Source organism: Schistocerca serialis, chromosome 4 (assembly GCF_023864345.2).
Source record: "Schistocerca serialis cubense isolate TAMUIC-IGC-003099 chromosome 4, iqSchSeri2.2, whole genome shotgun sequence".
Classification (NCBI taxonomy): Eukaryota; Metazoa; Arthropoda; class Insecta; order Orthoptera; family Acrididae; genus Schistocerca; species Schistocerca serialis.
The window spans coordinates 287,997,025-288,013,136 of NC_064641.1; the positions used below are offsets into that span (position 1 = coordinate 287,997,025).

General features: G+C 41.4%; 1 protein-coding gene across 1 annotated transcript in view; it reads left to right on the forward strand.

Annotated features, from left to right (window-relative positions):
- The window catches only part of LOC126473891 (general transcription factor IIH subunit 2), a 104,123-nt gene that overhangs the window by 67,075 nt on the left and 20,936 nt on the right, over nt 1–16,112 (forward strand). The window contains exon 4 of the mRNA XM_050101230.1: nt 9,584–9,757. Coding sequence (XP_049957187.1) covers nt 9,584–9,757 — 174 coding nt within the window. The remainder of the gene's footprint in view (nt 1–9,583; nt 9,758–16,112) is intronic.

The window sequence follows — 16,112 nt, forward strand, 5'->3', positions numbered from 1 at the left end:
TCGACGCCAAGAACGCTTTTGATGTTGCCCTCCAGTACATTGAGCAGAACTCAACCACAACACCTGTTTTGTGAGACAAGAAATGGAGGAACACAGCATCTCAGTCTAGAATTTCATCTGCTGCACAAAAATCTATAACTGACTTTCTTCCTAAGCAATTTTTTGCTATTGTATAGGCTACCTTCAGTTTTTACTGTACAGTATTGCTCTTTTCAGTATGTAATAATAACACCTTCTTTGTAGTTTATTGCAGTGTTTTTGCTGAAGAGAACAATATGCATATGTAAAGCAGTCATTTTTGAATTCAGAGATCGTTTATTTTAATGTAAATCAATATTTTTCTGTACTTTCTGATAATCCAATGTTCCTGCATTCAAATGCGTACCCCAGTCCCAAAGGTGATAGATCACAGGGGTTGTACTGTATATTTATTACTAATGTTAATTCACAAAATTACCATATGTAAGCTAGTGACAGTTGTGTCTTTTGATAGTAGTAAATAAAGTTTGTAATCAGTGTGAAACTATAACATAAAGGACAGCTACTAAATGCACCACACAGACACACACACATACACATATTTATGACCTATTTCAAAAATGTATGGTCCTCATTATCACCATTTTCATTAAGAGTATTCTGTGGCTTGAGGTTCAGGTAAAACTGCTGATAACACTTCTGATTGTAAAGTAATGTTACTACATACCTGAAGTAGACATTAAATTATCATCCATAGATAACAATTAAGCAGCACAGAGCAACAAAATTATGCTTTGTGCTTTGGACCCATATGAAAATGAATATTTGAGAAATTGGTGAGACAGCTTCTCGGGAATGTTCTCATATACAGTGTGGAGCTACAGATACAGATGAAACTGGTTCACTATAAAATCAACAGACGTCAGGAGTATGCATACACACTACAATTGCAAATTCATTGTGCTTTAGGTTCTTATGGTCCTCATTGTCTCAATTAATTTGTAACACCCTGTAGCCCATAATGTTAGTTTTATTTGTTTCTTGCTATGAGACGCTGTAGTGTATTGTCTAATGGAAGCTAAATGCTAACTTAATAATCAACTATTGTAACAATAAAATTTATATTACTGAAGCACTGTCATAGATATATCTATTTCTAGAAACTCTAGGATTAAAGGAGACCACACATGGAAAAGCAGAACCCATGTATGTATGTATGTGGGAGGGGGGTGGGGGGGGGGGGGGAGGCAATGATGCACATGTGCCTGCATGCTCAAGAAAGGATTATTCTGAAAGCTAGCAAATTTTCTTCCTTTTTTTGTGTGCACCTTTCTACAAATCAGTGCTTGTGCTTCTCAGTGAGTGATTTCCTTTACTATCCAAGTATTCACATTCTATCAGAACTTTCCTACAAAATCTGTTTCTAGAAAACTACTTGTTATTAGTATGTTTTGTTTAGATGTAGCTAATTGATGGCCATTGTCACAATGGAAATTACACCTACAGCAAAGAAAATTCTGATATATATTTTCCATAATATCTTCGTTGTGTAATATGTATGTTAGATCATACAAATAATATCACTGATATATTCTGTAAGCACTGTGGTGTGTGGCAACTATTTTATACATATGAAACACAAAGCTTGTTGTTTTGGCTACAAGAAATAGCCTAGAAAACAGACCCAAAAATTTAATATGAAAAGGACACTCTGTTTGATCGTGAAAACAAGCTGGGGAAAAAAATTGCATAAAAAAATAAAAAATTTAGACATATTCAGAAATCTGAGAATGTGAATAGCTAGGTGGACAGGGCAGAGAAGGGAATAAGAATAGAATTACGAAAACAAAAAGTCATTATCGAGCAGAGCAAAACTGTGACACTGCAGAACTTTGATAAGACCAAAAGCATCCATTACATCTAAGCCATGACACAAAACAGCAGCTAATGAGAGGAGGAAGATAGAAAGGAAAATACTTGTACTGTTCATAAAGGCATCCATATATGTAGTCCATGAAGAGTAAGGTTCATTGTATAGAGTTTTGACTGACAGGGAGAAGTCAGGAGAGCTTAGGCAGTGTCCATAAGGAGACTGTGGCTGGTCTGATGCTGTGTTCTTTATTTAAGGTAAGTGACCTATGTAAAATGCAATAGGCACTTCTGTGGGTAATGAAGTGCATAGCACAGCAATGCTCTCATGAGCTGCATAGTTTCAGTGGTCTCCTCTTCTGTCTTATTATGTGTCAGTCTTCACAGCTATAGCACATTGAGCGAAAGTACTCATGATCAGTAAAAGAGGCAAAGCTAAAAACAACGGTTTTCAACACAGAAAATACTTTGTATATATGAAATTTTGAGTCAGATAATAAGATGTGTAAGATCATTAATGTTCATTTGCCAACACAGTTTATTACCTTGCAGTTACATTTCTAACTGATCTAAAGGGACATACGTGTAGGAGTTGACTGCCCTCATTATTTTTAACCAAGTTCAGGATGTTTACAAAGTAACACACAAAAATTCAGGTAAAATAAATGAAAATCGGGACCTGGTAGAATTACCATCAATATAGACGTAATAATAGAAAATCAAGGACGGAATAATGACAATATTATGAAAAGGATAGATTGCTACTCACCATATGGCGGAGATGTTGAGTTGTAGTCAGTCACAATAAAAAGACTACTAAACATGTAAGCTTTCAGCCAAAAGGCCTTCTTCTCTGTCCCTATCAAACCTGCCAACCACCAGCAATACCTCCACTTCAACAGCTGCCACCCACTCCTTACTAAGAAGTCCCTTCCATACAGCCTAGCCCACCTGGCTGTCACATCTGTAGTGACGAGCAGTTCCTCTCAAAATACACCGAGGGTCTCATTAAGGCCCTCACAGACTGTAATTACCCTCCCAGCCTTGTAAGAAACAGATCTCCAGTGCCTTATCTCTGAAGACACTCACCACCTCCCATAGTCCCACTGTCCGGCCACAGAGGAGCATATCTCTCGTGACTCAGTACCACCCAGGAGTGGATCAACTGAATCACATTCACCACCAGGGTTCCGGCTATCTCTCACCTTGCCCTGAAATGAGGAATGTCCTACCCACTATCCTCCCCACCCCTCTCAGAGTGATTATCTGCCACCCACCAAACCTACACAATATCCTCGTCCATCCCTACACAACCCCTGCTCCCAACCCCTTCCCTCATGGCTCATAACCACACCATTCGTGAATATATTCAATGCAGGTATCATGGAAAGCTATGGTGGTATCATTAAACTGATAAAGTGTCACTAGTATCTCACTTTCCAACTCATGTAGGTGCTGTTTTACTGCAAATGTCAAAAAGTCTTTAAGACTTTAAGGCTTCTAATTTGTTAAGAAGCATTTGTCTGCAACTTCAGTTATAGTTACATTTTCTATTTCAGTGTGCAGAATGCTGTTGGAAGAAATGCATAATTTGCTTGAAAAGAGCTCTAAAGTATTGAACGACAGCAGATTTTTGAAAAAATTCTTCAGGGTGAAAGAAGACTTGTCAAGGGACAGAAAGTAGAATTTTAATGCTCCAAAAAATCAGTGACTCTTTCAATGGCTGGTAGAAGAGAGAACCATCTAGCTTTACATGGCCTAAAAGTTTCTTGAATTCTTCTCCAGCAAACTAATAGAATAATTTTAGCTGTTTTTAGTCCATGGCTAGAAATTCGGCTGGTACATGACTCTGCGATATGCAAATGTGTGCTGAAAGTAGCTTTTCCGTGTCTGAAACTACCTTTACCAATAAATAGTTATCAATTTTTGTTCTTGAAGAGTTAACCTGAAGCACAGCTTTATATTTGTTGGTCTTCGTATGGGTCACTGTGTTGGTGCGTCCTCCATGTCCAGTGCTAAATTTCACACGATAAACATCACACTCAGCATTCTCACCATTTCTGTTATAACCTTTAATCACCAATAATTGCGTGGATATACAAACATAGAAACAGTAGCTGGTTACATGCTAACAACTCAGTATCTGTCATTCGACTGCCGTGCCGTGACATGCGGCCGGCGCCATTCGTAGCTAGGTGGCGCTCCCACGCTCAGCCGAGTTGCGGAGCACCTCTATCGCCGTTTGCGCGTACTGTCGTGGCGGCACTGTTAAATGTCGTGGCACTGTCACAACACATTTCCCCCCTTGAAAAAAAAAAAAAAAAATAAAATAAAAAAAAAAAAAAAAAAAAACACTCACTTCCTTGGAGACATGGACAGTGTGAAGACATCCATGGCCTCTTGTGAGGCCCTGAGAAGATCCCGCGGAGAGACACGAGAGTACGGTCGAAAATGTCCAGGACGGAAGCTTGTGCGTGGAACGTGCCTCCTGGACGAGATGATGGGTGAAAACTCCGGAGCAGCATCCATAGGTGTGTGGACCTGGGGGTGTGCTCCAGTGAGATGTGTCCCGGAGAAGGCGGCGTCGCGACTGGGGCCGGTTCCGGCGTACTCGGAAGTGGGAGCAATGTCGGCTGCATCAACACGTATGGTAGATCAGCAGCAGCGACAGGACTGGCTTCTCGGGCTGGTGGAGGCGAAGGAAGGGGCGGTGGCACGGCGTGGCCACCACTCGTGGGCGCATCTGGTCATAATGGTGAACAACCATGCCGTCGTCTGTACGTATTTCACAAAGCCGGCGGCCGCGAAGGGCCTTGACCACCCCTGGAATCCATTTAGGGCGAGATCCATACCCTCGTGCCCATACGTCAGCACCCACCGAGTATGTTCCCGCACTAGGGGACACAGTACAAGGCCTGACAGGGTGAAGCAGGTGCAGTAGAGTGCGCGGTTGGCGGCCATGCAAGAGTTCAGCAGGGCTGCGATCACCCAGAGGCGTGAAGCGATAAGAACTCAGAAAATGCAACAGAGCGTCATCTGTGGAAAAATCACTAAGGAATTTTTTCATCTGGCTTTTGAAAGTGCGGACAAGGTGCTCGACCTCCCCATTCGATTGCGGATGGAAGGGCGGTGCTGTAACATGATGAATCCCTTGTCCAGTACAAAAATCACAGAAGGCCTGCGAAGAGAACTGAGGGCCATTGTCCGTGACGACCGTGGATGGAAGACCTTCTAGCGCAAAGATTTTGGACAAAGCCAGCATCGTCGCCGCAGTGGTGGGCGACGGACATCGAACGACAAACGGAAACTTCGAGAAGGCGTCAGTCAACAGTAGCCAATAAGTACCGAGGAAGGGGCCGGCAAAGTCAGCGTGCACCCGTTCCCACGGCTGCGCCGGATCAGGCCACGGAGAGGGCATTGTACGAAGTGCAGCCAGTTGTTGAGCACACTGACCACACGCAGCGACCATGTGGGCGATGTCCGAATCAATACCAGGCCAATAAACGTGCCTGCGGGCCAGGGACTTAGTCCGAGAAATCCCCCAATGGCCTTCATGCAACAGTTTGAGAACATCTCACCTGATGCAGGACTGGGTCCCGCGCAGTAGCCGACGTGACCTGCGAACCTGTAAGTGGAAAACCCTTGACCGCACGACGTTCTTCCTCATCAATGTGGAAACAGAGTAGTTCATCCCGATCGAAAACCGGGTCGGGGCCCATCAGCAATCGCAACAATGCGTCAGCGTTGGCGTGCTGGGCCGTGGGGCGATAGTGAATCTCATAGTTAAAACAAGACAAGTATAAGGCCCAACGTTGCAGGCGGTGAGCTGCCTTATCCAAAAGCGACGCCGATGGGCTTTACAGAGATACCAGTGGCTTGTGGTCGGTGATGAGGTGAAACTTAGAACCATACAAAAAAACGCTGAACTTTTTTAAAGCATAAATGATAGCGAGCGCCTCCTTTTCGATTTGAGAGTAACGCCATTGCGCATCGTTGAGGGTCTTGGAAGCATAGGCGATGAGTCGTTCCGACCCATCCTCATACCGATGGGCGAGAACAGCCCCTAGGCCATACTGTGACACGTCAGTCGCCAGAACCAAGTGCTGACCCAGATGGAATGTGGCAAGACAAGGCGCCAACTGCAAATGAGCTTTCAGGCGGACAAAAGCCTGCTCACACTTGTCGGACCAACAGAAAGGAACGTTTTTGCGTAACAGCTGATGCAGAGGATGAGCTACCGCCACCGTGGATGGAATGAATTTGTGATAATAAGCAATCTTGCCTAGAAACGCCTGAAGTTCTTTGACCGCAGACGGCCGGGGTAGAGCATTAATGGCCGCAACGTGCTGACATAGAGGACGTATACCCTCACGGGACAAGTGGAAACCAAGATACACAATGGAGGGTTGGAAGAACTGTGACTTGTCCAGATTGCACTTCAACCCAGCCGAATGCAAAACCCGATACAGTGAACGCAAATTGCGAAGGTGCTCCTCAGTGGAGGTCCCCGTGACAACAATGTGATCCAGATAGTTTATGCAGCTGGGAACGGAAGCCGTGAGCTGTTCCAAAAACCGCTGAAAAGTGGCCGGCGCGCTAGCTACGCCAAATGGTAACCGCTGGTACTGATACAACCCACAAGGAGTGTTGATGACGAGAAATTCCTTGGAGGAAGCATCCAAAGGCAACTGATGGTACGCCTCCGATAAGTCAAGTTTGGAAAAGAACTGGCCCCCAGCGAGCTTGGTAAATAATTCCTCAGGACGGGGAAGAGGATAAGTGTCAATGAGGCTCGGAGCGTTGACGGTGGCTTTAAAATCACCACACAATCGCAGACTCCCGTTTGGTTTAGAAACCACCACGATTGGCGATGCCCATTTGCTGGAGGTAACAGGAAGGAGAATCCCTGAAGCTGTTAACCTGTCTATCTCAGCCTTGACAGGTGCACACAACGCCACCGGAATAGGGCGTGCCCGGAAAAACTTAGGGCGAGCTGTAGGTTTAAGAGTAATGTGGGCCTCAAAATCCTTGGCACGACCCAGACCAGCAGAGAACACGGACGAAAATTCAGAACACAATCCATCCAGCTGTTGATACGGAATATCCTCAGATATGAGGTGCACATCATCATCAATGCAGAACCTGAACAACTGGAAAGCATCATAACCGAACAGGTTTTCAGTGCCCGCATGATCCACCACATAAAATGTGAGGGGCCTAACAACAGACTTGTAGGCAGTGGAAGCATCAAACTGGCCAATGATAGGAATTTTCTGTTTATTATAAGTTCTCAGATTTCGCGTAACTGGAGACAAGGGAGGGGAGCCTAACTCCAAATACGTGCGAGAATTAATGAGAGTTACTGCAGACCCAGTGTCCACTTGCATGCTAATGTCTTTATCCAGAACACGAACAGTAACAAACAACTTATTTGTTGGAGAAAGCACACAGTTAACATCCATGTCCGATGCCTCGTCCTCGTCGACAGGAACTTTAGGGGACTGACACACAGAAGCAATGTGCCCTTTTTTCCTACATGAATTACGCGTGGCCCAATGTTTTGGACACGCGGCCCTGTCATGCTGTACGAAACAACGTGGACAAGAAGGAAGTGCGGAACGAACCTGCTTCTGTGGTTGCTGTTTTCGCTGCGAGCGTGGCAGCCCAATGCGACGTTGTTGACGCGAGTGAACTGCCGCCACATCTTCGTTCTCCTGTGAAACAGGCAAATTGTCCGTATCGAAAGTTGACTGTACAGCGCCTACATCACACCACGCGTCTATTTGCGCGCCAGCAGTGTGAGACACTTCAAAGGATTGAGCGATGCTTAGAACTTCTGACGACGACGGGTTTGGCAGTTGTAAGGCACGTTGCCGAACTTCTTTCTCAGGAGCAAGCCGTAGAATAGCATCCCTAACCATTGAATCAGCATAAGACTCATGATGAGTGTCCGTGACAAACTGACATTTTCGACTCAGACCGTGTAGTTCCGTCGCCCAAGCCCAGTAAGATTGATGGGGCTGTTTACGACACCAGTAGAACGCCACGCAGGCGGCAATGACGTGGGTGTTTTTTCGGTAATAGTTAGACAATAAGTCACACATTTCTTGGAAGGACAGAGGGGCAGGTTCCCGCATAGGGGCTAACTGAGATAGCATCTGATAGTTCCGTGGGGAAGTCCAAGATAGAAATAACGACTTACACATAGGAGCATCGACAACGCCGAAAGCCAAGAAGTGTTGCCGCAAACGCTTCTCGTAATCCTCCCAGTCTTCAGTGGCCTTGTCGTAAGGAGGAAATGGAGGCGGAGAAGAGGAAGACAGACGATGAGTAAGCGACGTCGACAATGCCTGAATAGCAGCCGTCAGCTGTGTTTGTTGTTTAATGAGTGCTTGCATAAGCTGTTCCATGTCTGCCCCGTCACGAACACACAAATCCACAACGCAGTGAAAAAAAAATATCCCATCCTCGTCGCCAAAAAGTGTTATAACCTTTAATCACCAATAATTGCGTGGATATACAAACGTAGAAACAATAGCTGGTTACATGCTAACAACTCAGTATCTGTCATTCGACTGCCGTGCCGTGACATGCAGCCGGCGCCGTTCGTAGCTAGGTGGCGCTCCCGCGCTCAGCCGAGTTGCGGAGTGCCTCTATCGCCGTTTGTGCGTACTGTCGTGGCGGCACTGTTAAATGTCGTGGCACTGTCACAACAATTTCCTTTAATAAACAAGAATTCCAGCAGCATCATATTGCTTAGTTTGCAATTTCCTGTCATTAACACAGGTAATAAATATTAAGATAAAGTATATCAAAGTTACTGCCTTGAGCACTGTAAATGTTAAACTACTGTACAATACACCAAAGTTAGAACATGTGCAGTATTTACAAGATCATAGTACCATCAAGTTTTCAAAAGACTTGATATAGTAAACTTGACGGCCAGTACAGTTTTTTCATGTGAGTGGACCATAATGCCATCGTTCAGTAGCTTCCGGCAAACAAATCATTGTATCAGGACATGTAATTAGTTTACACAGGGAAAATAGCCATGCTATGTAGGATTAAAACCTAGGCCTTTTTGCTATCACCAGAGAAGATTTGTTGACACTAAGGCATTATCGTAATAATCAGGCCTGTCCCAGAAAAACTGGGATGAATCAGAACCATACGTATGAACAATAATGCAGAATCAACCATTTCTTCATACCTTGCCTCTCAAAATATGAATTATATTGACTAACTGAGGTACTACCACCAGTCAGTTTAGTTATCCCGAAAAGTGTGAATTTGATGCTAACGTCAGTTCATTTTTATTATGTTTACATTACACTACCTTTCCACCTGCCACTCACACTCCTAAGGGTGAAATTTTGTCAGTATTATCAGCAGTCAGCCTAACAGCACCAAAAACTATGGATTTGACGTAATCTGTCATTTTCAGTTACCTTTACGTGTTGCTGCCTTTCTATTTCCACCCCTACTTGTAGCAGTGCTTGTGTTGTCTATCCATATAGTGTTTTATTCCTAGGTATGTGCATTGAGTATGGTTGAAATTTCTCCATGCATTCTAGGTCCATGCTTACATGTCACCCAATGATGACATAAAAGAACTTAAAGAACTTTTCACATCCATCATTGGGCACAATGTATATGTAGTGATGACAAGACTGTATTCTGCATCTTTTATTAAAGTACTTGCATCTGAGTGACTGTATCATTCCTTAATTTTCAGGCGGTAAGACAGCTTGCAGAAGCAACATGCAGTGGGGAACCTTCTCTTCAAAATGCTCTAGAACTGTCTCTGAGGTCTTTGCGTCTTCTGCCATCCCATGCAAGCAGAGAAGTCCTTGTTATATTTGGTAGCCTTACTACTTGTGATCCTGGAGATATAACAGTCACCATAGAGGTAAAGTACTATTGATTCTGAATAGTAAAATTCTTCCATGTTCAGAACAGCAAGAGAAGCATACTATTAATAACAAGTATCTTTTCTGTATTGTCGATTATTGCAGCAATAAGGATGCGTTCTTAGTAAGTTTGACATCTGAGTTACAGAACATCAATTCTTATTAAATAATAGCCTGTTCACCATGGTATTGGAGATAGGGCAGGAGAGTAGATAACAAATCAGAGTTCCTTCATGCTCAAGGCATCGGAAAATGGTCAGGGTCAAAGGGTTGCGGACAGCAACACTGCACCAAAGACGTGAAAGTTTATTATTGCAGCCTCAAAAATTATTCTCAAAATGACTTTTACATATTGAAGGTAAGCTAATCGTCTGGTTTGATTCCTGAGTGGAGCTGATCAGGAGGAGTCTGCCAAGAAAAGTATTTATGCCAAAGTCAGTGGCTGTCATGCTTGCTATCCTGTTCGTCAGGCCTTTAGGACTGAATGAGATCTTGAATATATCTGCTTGTTAAGTGTAGTATGGTCCCTCAACAGGCCACTAGTACAGAGAGACAGTAATATTCATCTTTGAACGTGATATAGAAGGTAGTTGAACCACAGATGTATGGAACTTGAGTGAACTTTTTTCTGGATACCAACATAGCAAGGTATTTAACACAGAGACTACGTGGACCTGTTTGCAAATGATACAGTTCAAAACAGCCACTTGTGTAATCCTACATCTCTTTTGATGGGAAGGAACACGGTGCAACAGAGGCTGCCAGTTCTATACACTAAAACAGTGATCAGCAAGCTGTCAATTGTGAGCTAGTAGTTGCTCACAAGGACATTTTTGGTAGATTGTAGTAACACTCATATTGGCTACCCAGTATTGCTCCACTGAGCTGAGACTGCATTCACAGCGACTGCTTGTTTCTCCTGTGCAATTGCAAATTGTCAGCTAAGAATACTATGTTGTCAGCCTCATAATTGAACATATACTGACTGATGAACTAGACTGCTGGTATGGTCATTTACTGCTTCATGAAGAAGTTCGTTGTTGGCTTAATAGATCAATTTAAAGAGTTGCTTCCTGCCTTAATAGAATTTTTGAAATGATAGAAACACTTCACAAAATGTCAGCAAAAACCAGATTATAAATATCATATGAGAAAATGGATTAATAGAGGGAAACATTCCACGTGGGAAAAATATATCTAAAAACAAAGATGATGTGACTTACCAAAGGAAAGCGCTGGCACGTCGATAGACACACAAACAAACACAAACATACACACAAAATTCAAGCTTTCGCAACAAACTGTTGCCTCATCAGGAAAGAGGGAAGGAGAGGGAAAGACGAAAGGATGTGGGTTTTAAGGGAGAGGGTAAGGAGTCATTCCAATCCCGGGAGCGGAAAGGTAAGTCTTTCCGCTCCAGGGATTGGAATGACTCCTTACCCTCTCCCTTAAAACCCACATCCTTTCGTCTTTCCTTCTCCTTCCCTCTTTCCTGATGAGGCAACAGTTTGTTGCGAAAGCGTGAATTTTGTGTGTATGTTTGTGTTTGTTTGTGTGTCTATCAACGTGCCAGCGCTTTCCTTTGGTAAGTCACATCATCTTTGTTTTTAGATATATGAGAAAATGGGATGCAATGAAAGTAAACACAGCAGAGAAAAATGTATAAAAACACAGAATGGTAACATCAGAAGAGTGATAAGTTGAAGTATTTGGGAGAATGGATACAATCAAAAGAGTTAGATAACACCACAAGTAAAGAAATTAATTTTCTTTATTATTATTATTATTATCTTTCTTTATGGAATTAGCATACAAATTCACCCAAAGCCAATATAATATAAGATCATTATTATTCCAGGCAAAAATTAAATAGTATGCAACAGTAATTAAATTGGAAGCACTTTACGTTTCTGAATGCCTAACACTGAATAAAAGGGGTAAACTGGAAAATAAATAAAGAAATATACTCAGAAAAATTTTACGACCACAAAAGAATGAAGATAACAGCTGGACGTAGAGGAGGAATGAAGATCTATCAGAAAATATTATGAACAGAAAAGTTGCTACTCACCATATAACAGAGATCCTGAGTCACAGATAGGCACAACAAAAAGACTCAAACTAAGCTTTCGGCCAAACAGCCCTTCATAAGAACAGACAACATACACACACACAACACACTCATGCAAACGCAACTCGCATACATGACCGCAGTCTCTGGCTGCCGAGGCCAGACCCAGAGAAGAATTTTCGAAAGGAGGAGGCAAATCCTGCTGTGAACTACATGTACCGGTTTGGCTGCAGAATTTTGCTTTCCTCACAGACATTGCCAAAATATTAAATATTCTTAACTTGCAGCTTCAAAGTAAGTATAAAGGTATTGGCAGAATAATTTCCGATGTTGCTTCACTTTCAAAGAATCTGGAACTGAGAGGGGAAAATATCTTCCAAAGTGAATACAAACACTTTGCCTGATCGAAACAAACGCTTGACAAGCAAGGCTCTTGAATGGCTCCGTACAACAGCAGACAGTAACTTAATTTCGTTCATCATATTAGATGTTTCAGGAAAGTCCGCAACAGTGTCACTCATGGTTTAAATAATGAAAACTGCACCAGATACTTATGTTTTACTGCTTAGTACAAAGAATTTCAAGACTGCATCTTGAAATGAGAATAAATTCTCGAAACACGCTGTGCTAAGCATCAAAACATAAGTAACTGGTGCAGTTTTCATTATTTAAACCATAAGCAAACAATATGTTCAAATGCTTTCAAATTTGAGATGTCAATTCAACAAATGCTTTCAAGATATCAAAAGATTTCAATTGTTCCTCAGTTTGTCAAATCACTTTTTATTGAGACTGATGTTGAAGAATTCTCTACCTGTGTCATGAAGCGCATTGGTTTTCAGTACTGCAATGCTGTTGGAACTGTTTGATTTTCAAAATGATTGATCTTTAAAATCACTTTCTTCAAGCTCTGAAAACAGTTGGCCTCTTGTTTCGAAAGAAAAATACCCGGTTTTGGTCCATGTTGATCTCAGAAAGCAATGTGCAGTTCTACACATGTGTGTGAGGTTTCTTTTTCCACTATAAAATTTATATGTATAAAAAAAGTACAGAAAAAGACTGACTGGTAAACACTTGGACAACTGTATTCGAATGGCAGCCACTATGTACAAAAAAAAAAAAAAAAAAAAAAAAAAAAAAAAAAAAAAAAAGGCAATAGCCTTCTATTAAAGTTATAAGACTAATAAAAAACGATCTTGCATTTGTAATTTATTACTAACTGCAGTTCAGTTTCTTTCTTATGAACAATTCAATGTCAATTTATATTTCTTATATACAAATGAAAGCTTTTTTTTAAAGAAAATCTTATTTCTTTCTCAGTTTCTTTTGATACCTCACAGTAGGCAAAACGGTATGGTAACTCAGAGGCTTCATAAGTTTGGTGACCACTGCTCTGAAGCTTAATACTCCCAAAAGATTATGGTTTACAGATTGAATGAGTGATAGAAGGCACCTAATGCCCATCAGATGGTGATTTAAATTGGCTATTCTTTTTGTGTAAGCAGTATCACAGCCAGTAGGTCACTCTGTGCAAAAGACTAAGAAATTTAAAGGATCACTATCCCACTGGTATCGCAGTCATCCATCATAAGATATGACAGCTTAGAAAATCATCATGCAATTTTTAAGCAGTTATAACCTGCATTGTAGCAGAGTGTCTTATTCCTACAGAGAGCTTGTGTACCATCCATTAACAATCAATCAGGTAGTAGTTATATAAGATAAGATAATTTTATTGTCATTAGGCCTTTGCAGCAATAGACAATTTCTTGTACATATAACATAATCATTACATTAGCAAATAGAACTGTTTGGCCATGTCAGTTGCTAGCTTACAGTTCCATGTTACAGTCAACAAATTCTTTTAATTCATAGAAGGGGTTGGCAACAAGCCATTTGTTTAATGTTTTCCTAAATTCACACTCTGGAAAGTCTTGTACCCTCTGCGGAAACTTATTAAATATAAATAGTTTGTGGCTTATAGCTATTGATTGACTTTGATAATCTACGGTATGACATATGTATGGAATTATTATTTCTTCCGTTGTGACCATGAATATTATTTGTATGTTTGACTTCATGTATAGATTAACACTTGGTGTATATACAGATTTATAACAGTCATTATTTTACACTCAGAGAACAAAGACTTACAGTATGCTTTATGCTGAGAACACATAATGATTCTGATTGCTTTCTTCTGAAGAAGTAGTATGTTTTGAACATGGCTTGAGTTTCCCCAGAGAATAAGTCCATATAACACAGTACTTTGAAAAAGTGCAAAATAAGATGTTTTAACATAAGCTTCTGATGCACATTTCATAATACATCTTAAAAAGTAGATTACTCTGGATAATTTTAACACGAATGTGTTTTATGTGTCGTTCCAGTTCAGGACAAACCCATTTGACCTGAACCAAAATGACACTTGGGCGAGTGTATTGCCAGAAAAATCTTTTGACTTATTTAGATCATTGTTGTAGTTTAGGAAGGTAGTGTCATCTGCATATAACACTTTATTGGAACTTATAAAGTAGGGTAGGTCATTGATCATTACCAGAAAGAAAAATGGTCCCACTACAGATCCCTGCGGAACTCCCACCTTAGTTTGTTCCTTGGTAGACTTTTCTGTGCCAGTACACACAACTTGCCTACGGTTTTGGAGATAAGACTAGTCGTTTTAGGCTGTTCTCCCTGATGCTATAAAAATGTGTCATGTACTACACAGTAAAATGTTTTATCCAGGTCACAGAACATGGCATGAGCAAATCCCTTCTCCTCAGACACTTTAAGAACATATTTAATTACGGAGTCTATTGCGTCTACTGTTGATGACTTTTTTCTAAATCCATATTGTGCTACATTAAATATTCCAAGTATTTCAGAATGAGCAGGCAACTGATGGTAGATGATGTATTGTGTTATTTTGGCCACGACTGGAACTATTGATATTGGTCTGAAACTTGCAGGGTTGTCTTTTGTCATCCTTTTTATACACATGAACCACCCTAGATAATTTCAGCTCCTCTGGAAAGTATCCCTCTGATAAACATTATTTATTCAATGAGTCGATGGATAAACAATGGAATCAACTACCTTCTTCAGCAAATTGCAAGACATGTCATAAATATCAGCACTATCTGATTACTTAAAAGTTCCTTACTATTTTTAATACAGCACTAGGCAGAACCTCAGAGAAAGTGAGAATATTATTGTAGGGCATTCCTTGATAATTTATTTCTAAGAGCTCTGACGGACTTGTATCAGGTTTACTGATGCCATTGCTTACTTCCTCGATAGATTTAATAAAATAATCATTAAACTCTTATGGAGAGATATTGATTTTGACCTCATGGAATGCTTTGGCAACAGTATTTATGAGATTCCAAGCAGCTCTGCATTTATTATTAGAAGTCTCAATGTACTGAGCATTGTGTGACACTTTCACTTCAGTAACTGTTTTTTTATAATCATTCTCCATCTTACATAGAGATATTTTGCATTTTCAGAATTAGTATTATTGTATACAGGGTGTTACAAAAAGGTGCGGCCAAACTTTCAGGAAACATTCCTCACACACAAAGAAAGAAAATATGTTATGTGGACATGTGTCCAGAAACGCTTACTTTCCATGTTAGAGCTCATTTTATTACTTCTCTTCAAATCACATTAACCATGGAATGGAAACACACAGCAACAGAATGTACCAGCGTGACTTCAAACACTTTGTTACAGGAAATGTTCAAAATGTCCTCCGTTAGCGAGGATACATGCATCCATCCTCCATCGCATGGAATCCCTGATGCACTGATGCAGCCCTGGAGAATGGCGTATTGTATCACAGCCGTCCACAATACGAGCACGAAGATTCTTTACATTTGGTACCGGGGTTTCGTAGACAAGAGCTTTCAAATGCCCCCATAAATGAAAGTCAAGAGGGTTGGGGTCAGGAGAGCATGGAGGCCATGGAATTGGTCCGCCTCTACCAATCCGTCGGTCACCGAATCTGTTGTTGAGAAGCGTACGAACACTTCGACTGAAATGTGCAGGAGCTCCATCGTGCATGAACCACATGTTGTGTCGTGCTTGTAAAGGCACATGTTCTAGCAGCACAGGTAGAGTATCCGTATGAAATCATGATAATGTGCTCCATTGAGCGTGGGTGGAAGAACATGGGGCCCAATCAAGACATCACCAACAATGCCTGCCCAAACGTTCACAGAAAATCTGTGTTGATGACGTGATTGCACAATTGCGTGTGGATTCTCGTCAGCCCACACATG